The sequence below is a fragment of the Paralichthys olivaceus genome, chromosome 14 (assembly GCF_024713975.1).
Source record: "Paralichthys olivaceus isolate ysfri-2021 chromosome 14, ASM2471397v2, whole genome shotgun sequence".
Taxonomy (NCBI): domain Eukaryota; kingdom Metazoa; phylum Chordata; class Actinopteri; order Pleuronectiformes; family Paralichthyidae; genus Paralichthys; species Paralichthys olivaceus.
In genome coordinates this window covers 6,406,106-6,419,741 of record NC_091106.1, presented here as the reverse complement: position 1 = coordinate 6,419,741, position 13,636 = coordinate 6,406,106, and the positions used below count along the sequence as shown (strand labels likewise).

Below are 13,636 nucleotides of genomic sequence, written 5' to 3'. Positions count from 1 at the left end.
AGTCCAGCGGTGCCTCCCTCCCTCTGATGGCCAACACACCAACTAAATGTCCTGCATCCACTCCTGACAGATGGAGGACAGGGGGGACCACGGTTTATTGGACATACAGACACCATGAAGATGCACATATGGCTTCAGAACACTTTGGATGATGGTAAGACGTTTTAATCAGGTTTAACTGCTACATGCTCCAAACCCACCCTGATTGGCTTTGCTTGAGTGTTGCAGCTTTTTTAATAACTTATAATACAAGTTGCTTGTCTGCAAATACACATATGTCATGTATACACACTATATGTGCAGGAGGGAGTAAGAGAGAGGAGGTGTTATTTTCTATCAACGCTATTTTATCGCTTCTTTATCCTGTAACTTCCCCTTTGGCTCGTCTACATATAACCTACAGGCCTGCACATTTATATTTTCTTTGCTCAGTCAAGCTGTGCATTTGTTGCCCAGCCGCTGCAGCGCGAGAAACTACAACTCCCGACAGCCTCCTCGGCATCATCCATGCGCCGCAGTCAATCAGCTGTTGAGGCAACTGCTGACTACCTCGGCACAAGGGTGGCTCGTTTGTCACATCTAAACCCAGGCGAGGCAAACACTGAAATAACTTTATTCACAGAGTCTCAGACAAGGTGAACGATAAAGGTAATTCAAACTCCACGTCAGGCAGAGGGGCGACAATGCAGTGTGTATGTGTGTTTATGTGTGCATGCTGTTCTGTCGCGGTTTGCGTGCTGGGGGACACATATGGATTAGAGGTTTGGGTTCTAGGCAAAAGACAGCTCCATGAAATGTGACCGGGCGCCTCGATCAGAGCGACAAGCGGCCGTGTGAAGGGCCGGGGCTGTGTGCGGTGTCTGCGGTGAGGGGAGCCGCTGCCTGGAGCAGCTTTGATGACCTTGGAAGCGCAGCTCTGGGAGGAGAAAACGCGGATTAACTGGTTGGGTGTGTGTGTGTGCAATCCAGTCTATTGCGATTACCCTGAAAGTCCAACTCGTGCCACTGCCATCACGCTGATGAAACGATCCTGCATGTCATCTGGCAGTGTTATTCTCAGAGTCTGCAGACTGTAGACCCATAGTGCAGACAGGCCTTGGTTGTAAAAGCTGTGTGTTTAGCTTCCCTGTAGCCAGGTTCTGACTAAACAGTCCGGAGGGGACTTACCTATGTTATTATAGCTTTTAATTTCGCATAATTATAACCTTGGATGTCTGATCTGAAACTGTGCCACAGCCTATGATTGGGCCTTGTGCGCTCCTTACAACCTCACTGTTGTGTGTCTATATTTACGTTTTAGATTGCCCTGGTCTCTGCTATGTCACGTTGATGATTTGGCAACTTTGCCTGTTTGATCGCTATATTGTATGTGAGCTTGGACATTTTGCTTTTGCAGGACTCTCTGATATGCAAAGTAAAGGATCATTTTGCATGGAAGCTTCTCTAAGTTTGAATAGATGCCACAGTTATATTCCTTTTGGTTTTCATATAATGTTGCCCTTTAAATGCAAGTTGCATCAACGTGAGTGGCAACCCGTGCTTGAGTCAATGCGGATCTCCGGCTGTGCCCTTCTGTGCGCTATAATAAGATATCTTGCTTTATTATTCCTGTATGGTCTGTTTAGTAAATCACCTTTTTAACTACCTCACTGTTCTGCCTTACCTGCTACGTGTTCTATTCTAAGTAATGAGGGATATTTGCGCATGATAAAGTGGATCTGGTGCGTCACTCTCTGCTGCGTAAAAACGGCCGAGTGCGCATTTTTGAAAGTCATTTTATTTTTTAAATCCAAGCTGCGTATACTTGTGTGAGAGTGCGTGGGTCAAGGTAGACCTGTGTTTTAACCTTGCTGAAGGACAGCTGTATTTACTGACGTATGTAAATGAGTGTAGGGGAGGTCCTTGGGCGAAAAACACACTGAATCAGTTTCACATTGCAGCTCCGGAGTTCCTGCGTGGAAGGAAAAAGCGAGACGTGGCGAAATCTGGTGAATATCTGCAGCCTCCGTGTGTAATTTGTGAATCATTCAGCTGTAGTCTCGGGAAGTGTGTCCCCTTTTTTCTCCCACCCTCTTCTTGTCGGCTAAATGGGTGATCACGCATTCGCCTTGCAGCTGCCTGGTCCCTCTAACATCATATCCCTGTCGGAGTTGTCCCAGTTCATCAGATGCTACAGCAGCAGCCCCGCGTACGATCTGCTCAATAACAATCCCAGTAATAACTCCTCGTCTCTGTTTCCCCCCGTTTCAGCTCAGCAAACCATGCAGGATGATTTACTGATGGACAAAAACAAAGCCCAGCCTCACCATCAGCAAGACCCGACGCAAGTAGACCCTCCTCCCTCCACCCCGACCCCGTCATCGGAGCCCACTTCTTCTTCATCGGAGTCGGAGAGCCCGTCGACCGGGAGCAATCAAGCGGCTTCAGCGCTGAGCGTCAGCAGCAAGGACAAAGTGCCGATGGAGTCGCCGATCCTGCCCGGGTTGAGCTTCCACCAGCAGCCGCAGGAGACCGGCGGGCCCCTCTCCTCCCCGTCCTCCTCGTTCGGGAGCACTTGGTCCACGGGAACCACAAACGCCGTGGACGATAGCTTTTTCCAGGGAATACCGTCGGTGAACGGGACGATGCTTTTCCAGAACTTCCCGCACCATGTCAACCCGGTGTTCGGGGGTAATTTCTCCCCGCAGATCGGCCTGGCTCCGCAGTCCCAACAGCATCAGCAGCAAGCCCCGCAGCAGCAGCAGCAGCAGCAGCAGCAGCAGCCCCAGCAGAGGAGGTCTCCTGTCAGCCCCAGCCAAGGCCCCTTCCCCCAGAGAAACGCTTATCAGACGGTCATGAATAACAGCAAGGGGTCGTCTTCTTCTGCCTCGTCGTCCGCTTGGAATAATCACCAAAACGCCGCCTGGAGCACGGCCTCCAACCCCTGGAGCGGGCTGCAGGCGGGCAGGGACCCGCGCAGAGCGGTGGGCGTCGGGGTAGGGGTCGGCGTCGGAGTCGGGGTGCCGTCACCTATGAACCCCATCTCCCCCATGAAAAAGCCCTACACCAGCAACGTTATAGCACCCCCCAAATTCCCAAGACCCGGTCCCCTCGCCCCCAAGCCCTGGATGGAGGAGAGCGCCTTCAGGACTGACAACAGCAACAACATACTGCCTTTCCAGGTAAATCCAGTCCCAGTAAGAGCAGGCCAGGGCCTCTGTTCCCTCAGCCTGTGTTTAAACTGCTGACCACTGTGACATGCTGTCTGTCTTTCACCGCTGGTCTTCTTCTATAGGACGCTGTTGTCCTGTATAAATGTATTCTGTATAAATTAAGAGAAACCATCAGTGTTTGAGATTCATCGAACACATAAGGTCACCCTGACTCGTCAGTGCGTGGAGTCATTATGGATCCATAAGATTAGCATTTTATTTCTGTTATAATCAATTTGGATTTTATCATTATTGACACAGTGTCAGTCTCTTTTTTTTCTACAGCTGTGTTTTTCCACATACATTCCTCCATAGGACGCAGTCTGCTTGCACACTGATCGGGTGATTCAGCATTTAAAACCCCTCTATTTTACACGTCTATATACAAAAGGCTGTGGCTTATATGGCTGAGATGAACTGACAAATGACCCTTGGGCTTTGCCGGTAGCTGTCAACATCTTCATATGACATGTATGAAGACAGATTGTGTTGTGGAGGTCAATCAGGCTGCATGGGACAAGATAGCGAGTCTTTGCTTGTATAAACCGGCGATCGTGGTTGTATTTCACGCATTTAAACCCACGCTCACTTCGTCAGCGGTAGAAAGTGTCGCTGTGCACGGTTTATTGCACGAAATAGTTAAATGTCCTCCGCCTGTTCACTCTCCGTGGGATTTAAAGGGCACACGACGCATTCAGGTGCTCCTCGTAACTCTTAGAATCAAGACTGTCAGGACCTGTGTAATAGGCACACTCCATCAGGGAGGGAGAGAGCTGCAGAAGTAACGTGCTCCTCCTCTAAAAGGAGAAACGATGTATTAGTCATTAGGCTTCTGCAGGCTATAGAATACATGATAAATAAGACTGAGCATCACATTTAGGCTCATTATCAAATCAGACATGTAATACTTGGCCTATAATAACAGCGTTAGTAATCAATTACACTTATAACAATACATTCTGATTATTTGTGTGTTAAGTGTGCTTAATAACGCGATGCTCGTGCTCTCTCCTGTGTATCATGTAGATAAATCTTTCTTTTTATGTCGCTTTTTTTTTTAAATCGCTAGTTTTGCATTTGCGATATCCGACAGACTGCGAAAGCAACATCCGCTCTCACATTTGATTGGCTTGTGACGCGGAAGTGGGCGGTGCAATAACCCGGGAAGGAGCGCAAGTGCATCCCGGTAGGTGAAGGGGGGGGTTAATACAGGTTTCATAGAGAATATATATATATTATACATATATTATGATATTTATATATTGTAATATACTTTTACACTGATTTTCTACAAAAATATGAACATTATACAAGGGCTGACACAGATATATGTTTGTGTTCCTGCTGTTAAGAAGGATTTAAACATTTATTCAGGGTCAAAACATGCTAAGAGGTCATGAATTTACTTATCTCATACTCATGTTACAAAGAAAAACCAACAAAAAAGTGTTGTAACATGGTTTACAGCAAAAAATCTTTGTAGGTGCAAATCACAACATGTGGCAACATTTGAGCATCATTTATATGAGGAGAGGTCCTTGATTGAATACAGACACTTTCAGTAGGTCAAATAAAATGTGTAGTCTGATATTAACTGGGTACTTACATGTATGAATATGCTTAAGTTCAACATGACATGTCTTTGACAAATGTTTCCCTGACTGACAGGTCTGATTACAGAGTACACTGACATGAACAGTCCCATTAATACTGTATGCTTTTTCACATGACTAGTTGTGTGTTTTCCCCTATGTTCAACTATGCTGCCTGATAAATAAACAAGCCGACAGCAACCCCTGAAGTCACGGCTTACTTAAAAAGGAGCACTTGTTCACGCGATCAAAGCGGGGACTCGGGAGACAGAGCACAAGCCAAAAAGTTAACCTGTTACTGCAGAGAGGACTACATGTGCAGAGGAAGCACGGCCTGGCGCAGAGTGAAATTCCAAGCGGCTTGAAACGTATAGCCTTTTGTGGAGATAGTGTGTTGTGTGTCTCTGTGTGTGTGTCTCTCAGGCCTCCCTAGGCTTTATTACTCAGTTTCCTATGTCGGGAGCCTCGGTGTATCTGTGTTTTCTTGACTTGGCCTGCTTACAGCCTCACTTATCACCAGGAGAAAAGGTCAAGGGGCCACATGTGTGTTGAGAGTGGTCTGTTTACTGACATGGAACTCTGGGAAATAGCTGATTTTTATCATGCAGGAATATGGGGACAACTGGGGGTAAAATTAGGGCTGCATCTGAGGATTATTCCCACAATTGTATTTATCTGCAGACTACTTATTCAATTTATTGTTGGGCCATGTAACATCAGAAAATTCTCACTAATGTGGTTTCCTCAGATCTATAATTTTTTCTAAATACCTCAAATAATGCCAAATATAGTTAACAAGCTGCAAGACTTTGGCATTTTTTCCACTGTTGTTTTTACTATAATTGAAATATAAATATATAATATCAATATCAAAATATGTTGTTCTGTAAGTGGACTACTCAATTAATTGCTTCAGCTCCAAGCAACATGTTTGAAGAGTTGAGCCCATCTCAAATGTAAGACCAGCCATTATGCCCCTAGTAATATTTGCCTACATTTGTAATCATTTTCAGCTAATGAGCAATAATTAAACAGAGAGGGTAATTTTTAAAGAGCTCATAGGTGTGAATCCGGCTCCAGGTCACACATAGCTGCCTAACAGTTACACCCATAATTGGTGAAGGGTTATCACCAGGATGCAAGGTCATGGTGCCACATGTCAACCGGCCTGTTTACTGAAGTGAAACTCCGAGGCAAATTGCTGATCTGAGCAGCAGGCTGGGTACACACACACACTCACACACACAAACAGGTCCCGCGGTGTCATGTGGACAGCTGGTGACAGGTGTAGTTGTTGTCATTCTGAAGATCTCCCTCAGTATTCCTCGGATGCCGCAGAAGAAACGCACGGTGAAATGTAGAGTGCCGCATGCTCCGATATGTGCTCCTACTCGCCTGCCGCTTAAAGGCCAAGGAATGTGCGGAATGCAACTTAACATGTCAGTGTGAGGCTTAAGACGCAAAGTCACATGAGCTGCTCAGGAGATAGCCTGATTTGAAACGATGGCAGTGGCGTCTATTCCGTGGTCATCTGTTTTCACATTCACTTCGTATCAGATGAAGAAGTGAGGGGTTAGACTAGGCAGACTGACAGGTTGAGTCTCCCAGTCAAATGCACTCTGATGGTCATGCAAAGCAGCAGGAGTTTCGACAGGTTTGAGGGCGTAACCAGTTGGATTTGCATTCGGAACCTTTTGTGGTTTAGCTTGTTTGTTGTGTAAATGTCTGCCTTATTTTCCACCTTCATGCCTCTCTGATTGCCAAGGTATTTGTCTCATCGGTATCTGTCTCACAACCAAGATTTAATTCACAAGGGCTCTTTAATTTATGTTAGACAAAACGATTAGTTTTTTTGTTTTTTCATTTGCAAATTGCTAATTGCTTGGGTTTTGTTGTTTCAGTGAGAAGTAATTTGAGGGTATAATTTCTTTGGAAGAACACTCATATTAACTATAGTCCACTAGTTCACTATATTCTGACATTTTTTAGACTATACAGTAAATCAGCTTATAAAAGATCGAAATGGTCTTATTAAGCAATAATGAAAACTATGATTTGTTGCGTCTCTACTTGGAACAGATTCTTGAATTCTTCAGGTGCATAACTGAAGTGAATAATACCTAAATCCCAAGGTTGTATATCCTGGGCGGCATTTCGCAGCTTGGAACAGGATTTGTGGGAACAAAATTTATTAAGAGTCAGTGTAATATGCAGCTTAAATATCATCCTGGATATGACCTGTATCCCTCAGGGTTTTTCGTTGGTTTCTTCAACACCCTTTTCCCACTGGTTGATTGATTGTGTGGCCGTGAAGGTGCACATTTATGTTTCACATAAAAGTAATTCACTACTGCTCGTAATTTTTATGGTTTGAAAAGGGGAAAAAAAACAACCACTGATGAATTCAACAACTTCTTGTGAAACTGGCAGACATTATTCATTAAAACCAGGGTCTCAGCCATATCTTAGGTGCTCCGTCTGCTTTTTATATCATGGTCTCCCTCTTATATCTTGTTCATAGGTTGTGTGGAAAGATGAGCTTCAGTGTAGTCGGGACAGCTCAACTTGAACCTGGATTCCACATGTAGGAATCTTATGTGATGTGTTAAACAGTGAAATCTGTTTTGGGTTTTATCTCTTTAGGTCAGATATCTCTCCGAACCCCAGCCGTCACTGTGATCATCCACATGTGTCAGAGGGGAGCGGAGGGGAAGGAAACTGAAAGCTCAGCGTTTTAAGTGTTCGCCGTTTGTACCAAGTGGGCAGATTTTTATCTACGTGGTGCTGTCGGCTCCAGAGTTGGGGGGAATAACACTTTTGAATGCTCAGCCGAATGGGCAACAATAGCTGTGGCGTGCAAACACTGTGGCCCCGGCTCGGCCAGCGGACACAGGACACAGCTGCCAAGGCTGAAGCCTCCAGCTCGGCTCAGCGTGCTCCCCACCCTTTACCTTTGGCACACATGTCATTCTAATAAATTAATTCACGCCCAGTGGGTGACTTTACACATCATCAGCAGTGAGCACTTTCACCTTGAGGTGTGTGATGCAGTATTATTGACTGTCCAGTCCTGCGCTGGAGAGGGTCGATTTGCTTCATGGGAAGCGGAAATGAGTTCGGAGCGGTTTAGAGGAGAAAATACTAATGACAGTGTTACTGCTGCAGCAGAAGTTTAATGTCCTGTCACGGCCACGGTGCGCAACTTCACATTAACTCTGAGTTCACTTTAAAAACAACTGCATCAACTGCATCAAGTGGAACCGAGCTCCTGTCAGAGGCATGATAGAAACTGACCTAGAACCTTTCAACTCAAAGTTGTCTTAAATGCTTTACAGTTCAGCAGTTCACCCATTCACCGACTGGGAGACTGGGATCAAACCACCAACCTCCTGGTTAGTAGATGATCCGTTCTAACTCCTGAGCCACAGCCACCCTTTACATAAACTTCATTATTCTTTAATGAAATAGCTTTTGCCCTTGTATGGCTGATCTTTCTTTAGGTATATTTATATACATTATATTTACATTACATGTATTGTAAGATTTTGTGAAAGGTATTTATAATTGTATAGTATCTTGGCTGCCAATAACTCAGATATTAACCTGTGGAATACACAGCAGCTTTGAAAAGGGTTTATTCTACTGATAAAAATTGCTGCAACTAACATTTCAGTGTTTCCTTCATCTGCATCTACTGCTGCAATTTCACATGTTCACTAATATTCACAACAATACTTAACCACAGCGACTTGGACTTTCCACACTGTGCAGCTAACTGGGGCTAATGTGACATAAAGGGAAACCTACCACACGGCCACAAACAAACACACATGCTGCATACGTACACACAGTGATGTCACCATTTATCAGTACAACAAATACTGTTCGCAGTAGCAAAGTAGACCTCCTTCTCTACGTCTCGTAATGCAAAGTTCTTCGCTTTTCTGGCCATGGCGGTAGAAACATAACGTCCAGAACTCAGTTACACAAAGTGAACTTTTCCGAACGTTACAAGCGATTGTTACAGGCCCAGTTAAATGGTGACCTGTGAATCTTATGTCAAATTATCTCAGGCTGGGCGTCTAATTAAATAGAAGGCGTACTCTACTGTATCACTGTCTGTTGGGAATACGACCAAACCTTGAGAAAACATTGCACCTCTGCAAGGGCGTAATTTGGAATTAAAGGATATCAATTTATGAAAAACACATAGAAATTGTGCTGAAAAATTATAACTAGAATTTTAAGCATAAAGTATATACAATACAATAACACCTCATTAAAGCCCAAATGATTATTAAGTGGTCTCATTTGTTTGTGTACATTTGTGCAAGCAAAGCAGACAGCTGTGCTTTATATCTCTGGAGTCATCACAGTTTATTTAGCTGATGTTTAAGACCCATAACTGTAGAATTAATGAAGGAACAATGTTTGTGTTACTCACAAAATGTGGAGTCGACACTGTGGAGTCATGTGCCATATTCACAGAGATACAATTAAACTTGTGCAACTTTTTCCTGTGCATTTATTTTGTCAAATTTATTCAAACTATATTCAAACAGTCATCAGAGTCTGAAAATCTGGGTCATAAGTTTCATTATATATTTCTGTTCATGAACTGTAAATAATAGTGAAAGCATTTTTTCTGTTTCTCTTGAGACATTTCATTCTTCTACATTTACGACCACACTTTTCTGGGCCCCAAGTGCCGAAAGATCAATGTGTGTAAATGAACACACACATGATGAGGTGACCACGATGATTCAAAGATTGTTTTAAGCTGCTTATCACAGAAGCTCCACAACAACAAAAAAAAATGTAGAGGAAACTACAAATTATTTTTCATTTACAACATTCTTCTAATTCTAATTCCCCAGTATTGTCCAGTTACCAGCATACAACACAAATATATTCAGTTTGCTATCATACAAAACAACATAACAGTAAATAATCATATTTGATGAGCTGAAACACCATCACTGTTACCTCCACTCACTAATATTCTGTAGTCTTGACAGTTAAAAAGCCTCTATAAATTATATAAATCCTGACAGATAAGAATCCTGAGGGCAGAATCTCGTCTGTTCTTTAACTGTAGCGTTTTGACATGAAAAGGCTTAAGGGGCCTGGGAAAAGGATTCAGGTCTGACACATGCCGTATATTCTTCTTTATTCACGTGGAACGTATATCTCACATCCTTAATTCATATTAGTCCAGATTAGCTCTGAATGTATCCCAGCCCCTCTCGCTGCTGTGACAGAGACACAAGCTGTTTTTACTAGTTTTGCCCTTGAGCAAGGTAACCAACAAACTACTGCAAGGCTAAATGTTGAAGTTCATGTTAGTTTTTTTACATTTGCAATTTTAACAATAGTTAACGTCATGCACAATATTTACTTGTACTTAAAAACTGTAATATTGTCCTTTAAACAATGTTAAAAATACATAATGTACTGAATTTATCCTAAATATACATTGGTTATGCTGTGTGCATTACTGTGTGTTCACATACTCCTGGGAAGGTTCCATTTCCTGAGCTGTGAAGTTATTGTTCCAACCTTGGTGTGTTCATGTTCTCATAAGTTGGAATGTGAAAAAAAAGCATTGTATTTGAGCATTTAAACACTTATTATTTACATAATAACAAAGAGCAAAAAACAAAGGATCAGGTGTGAAAGGCATATAAAGATTGTAAAACTGCATGTGACAAAAGTGTCAAATTTGACAAATTCATATGAAAAGCTACTATTTAGAGCTGATTGTGTTGGTTGGTTTGAAGTGGCACGGTCAGCAACTCATGCACCAAATCTTTTGCCAACTCTCCGATATGTTCCGACCTCAGATGGTGTTCATGTGAATTTCCCTTTTTGGCAATTTATTCAGACACATGAATGCACAATAATGACTGATGGTTGTAGCACATGTAGCATGTCGCAGCCACAATAGGACAAAAATTTATTTACATAGGTCAGAATCACAATTTTGCTTCAAGGGGCTTTGCAATCTTTACAGCGTACCACACCCTCAGCATAGCAGCCCTCTCCCCCTCAGACAATAGAAAGTAAATAATGGAACAAACCTCAGGAAGAGCAACTGAGGAGGGGTCCCTGTCCAGGTCGACATGTAATAGATGCTGTGTGTACAGAATCCTGATTGTCCATACGATGTCCTTCCCTGACTCTAACCCTAACCCTCTTCCTGTTTTTCTGTGTTGCAGGACCGGAATCGGCCCTTTGATGCTTTTAGCTTGCACTCTTTGGAGAATTCCTTAATGGATATGATAAGAACTGACCATGACAAAGGTAAACCACACCCTGCCGGTGGCCCACCAATGACTATCGCTGATATTATATGGAGGAATCATTTTGCAGGTTAGGAATATTCATACGTCCATGCTTACAGTACTTTTTTAAAATTTTATAAACCTTTTGTTGCTTCATGGGCATATATATCATTATTTGTTGTTTTTTTTAGTTATTTTCTCTATTTGCCAATCTGCCAATCAATCCCATATGGATCAACATGTTCTGAAATGAGTAATTATCATTATGAGCCCTACCTGCAAAATCTTGCGTGATGTGTGTGTGTGTGTATTTGTGTGTGCAGCAGCAGCATGCACTGGTGGTCTTCTTTTGCCCTTTCTTTTTCTTCGCCTGTTGACTTTCTGCCGGTCTGAAACACTGGATCAAGTGATCAGTGTCACATGACCTGTGCTTTTGTTGACTGACTGTATTGTGAGTAGAAACACGTGTATTTGTGGTTCATATTGTTTTTTTTTTCCTAAGTGACATGATTACCATGTTGCAGAGTTGTACATCATACTTGGGGAGTTTCATTTTGTGTGTGATTGTGTGGATTACACGTACCACGACTGAGTCAAAGCCTGAAGATCAAATCAGTACAAACAATCTCTTACCAACCTTTTAAGGTCATCCAATGTATGTCAGGCCTTCTAAGACAATATTTTTGTAGCGGAGGTCACGTGTCCATTGTAAAAACTCCTGTCTCCCAGATGGGGCCCTGTCAGGTCGATTGTAAGGTTTTTATGCTCCCCATCCTCCCATCTTAACAATGGAAAGATTGTCGGGAGGGGTATATAATGAGCAAAGCATGTCGCTTTCTCATTCTTTAGAGTCTGTTTTCCCAGTCCTGAGCTGAGGGAACATTGTTACAGTAAATTGGCCCAACTTTACTGGAAAGGTGTTGTAATGTCCTGCAGGCTTTCCCTTTGATTGTTTATCAAAGCACAGCAGAGACGGGTGAGATACAAGGAAAGGAGCGAGAGCTTGATACATAAACATGGGCGTGCATTCCTGCATTCTCTCTCTCTGCTTGTTTACCCCTCTCATCGTCATGCAGACATTGTGGGGCTGCAGTGTAAGCTACTGTACCAACCACAGAGCAGCTCCACCCTGCAAGCATACCTACTGACTGTCTGAGAGGAGCCCTGTGCTTCAGCCATCTGCTGAAGAATCAACGGCAAGAAGCCAATTCTTTTTTTTTTTTTTTAATTTACCAGATTTGTTTAGATCAAAACTTTTGGCTTGAACAATCAATCGCTGATTTAAAAAGAAAAAAAAGCTTGCACCTGGGGTTTTCTGCCTGACTCAATCTATCTAAAGAAACTCATGTAAATATTCAGAATCCCTATGCAAAGGTTCCTGCAGGCAAACAGTCCACGTGTGGACAGCAAAAGAAGAGGAACACATAGAACAAAAAGCAATCAGCTTTTAAATTCTTTTTGCATTAATATGCAGATAGCTGTTAATAGAGATTAGGCAAAATGTGGTCTGGACCTGAAACACCTACCTTTCACTGTGTGTTGCTGTGTTTTATGTGGAGAAACGTTTGATTTGTGTGATAAAAGAAACTAGACTGTGAATGGTAGACGGAGCCTTGGCCTGGATATCCATTGTCTACACAGGAAGCCCCAAAATATTAGACGTTGCCCTTGATTGAAGATAGCCAATGAGCTCTGTGTCTGACCCAGCCCTGACAATATAACAAAATGGCCCAGACCTTTTTGTTAGGTTCAGGTTTCTGTCATTTGTGAAGAAATTTCTCTCCCCAACTATTTTCGGTGTAATTGGTACAAATGTGTTATTGGAATAGAGTGTAGCGAATGTGTTGACCAGCAAAATGTTGCAGAAATTAAACTTTGGCAGCAGCAGTTTGGTCAGGTCATATTATAAAGGCACAGCCGACTGAATTCATATTTATTTAGACTTGATTTAATCATCCTGTGTTCGTGTTTGTCCTGTCAGAAGGTGGGAGGGGGTGTTTCAGCTCCACTAATGTAAGTTCCAGGTGACATTAAAGCTGTGCTAGCTGTTGCTATCAAATAATGGATATCAGCATTCTGTTATTAACCTGATAAAGACAATATACTGATTGAGTCACTGTCATGTAAACAGCATTTTCAGATTACTTTAACCTGAATGATGTCACACTTTAAGCAATAATTGAATTACGTACATGTATGACAGTTACCAACTGCTTTACGTCATCATCGGACCAGGCTCTGTCACATGAACACTAGAATATGAATGGAACATTCTATTACCAACTTATATGAACATAATCAAAATAATGTAGTATTCAGATGGCTGTAGTCCCTGTCCCCCTAATGCTGCGGCAAAGATGTCTAAGCATCTAATGCTGTGGTTATGAAGTTGCTTTGTTCTTCATTGAAGAAGGTTTCACAGAGCTTACTCTTTTTTTCCCCATCAGAGTTGTGTCTAAAGCCAACTACCTTATTGTAAGTTTGGTGTCCGACTTAGAAGATACTACGCACCAACATGCAAACACTAGTCAAAACTGATTAACCCACTAGACCCAGGTTTGCATCCCCA

The 13,636-nt window shown here is 42.8% G+C and overlaps 1 protein-coding gene across 13 annotated transcripts in view; it reads left to right on the top strand.

The window, feature by feature from the left end:
* Positions 1-12: 12 nt before the first annotated feature.
* cpeb3 (cytoplasmic polyadenylation element binding protein 3) overlaps positions 13-13,636 on the top strand; it is a 40,883-nt gene continuing 27,259 nt past the window's right edge. For 2 of the 13 annotated variants that reach the window (XM_069539164.1, XM_069539162.1), the window contains exons 1-3: positions 1,866-1,988; positions 2,251-3,161; positions 11,002-11,155. In XM_069539164.1, coding sequence (XP_069395265.1) covers positions 2,262-3,161; positions 11,002-11,155 — 1,054 coding nt within the window. In that variant the 5' untranslated portion in view covers positions 1,866-1,988; positions 2,251-2,261. Of the gene's footprint in view, positions 155-507; positions 649-786; positions 949-1,865; positions 1,989-2,026; positions 3,162-8,080; positions 8,176-11,001; positions 11,156-13,636 lie in introns of those variants that run through there. The other 11 variants (XM_069539160.1, XM_069539159.1, XM_069539158.1 and 8 more) reach the window with 9 other exon arrangements.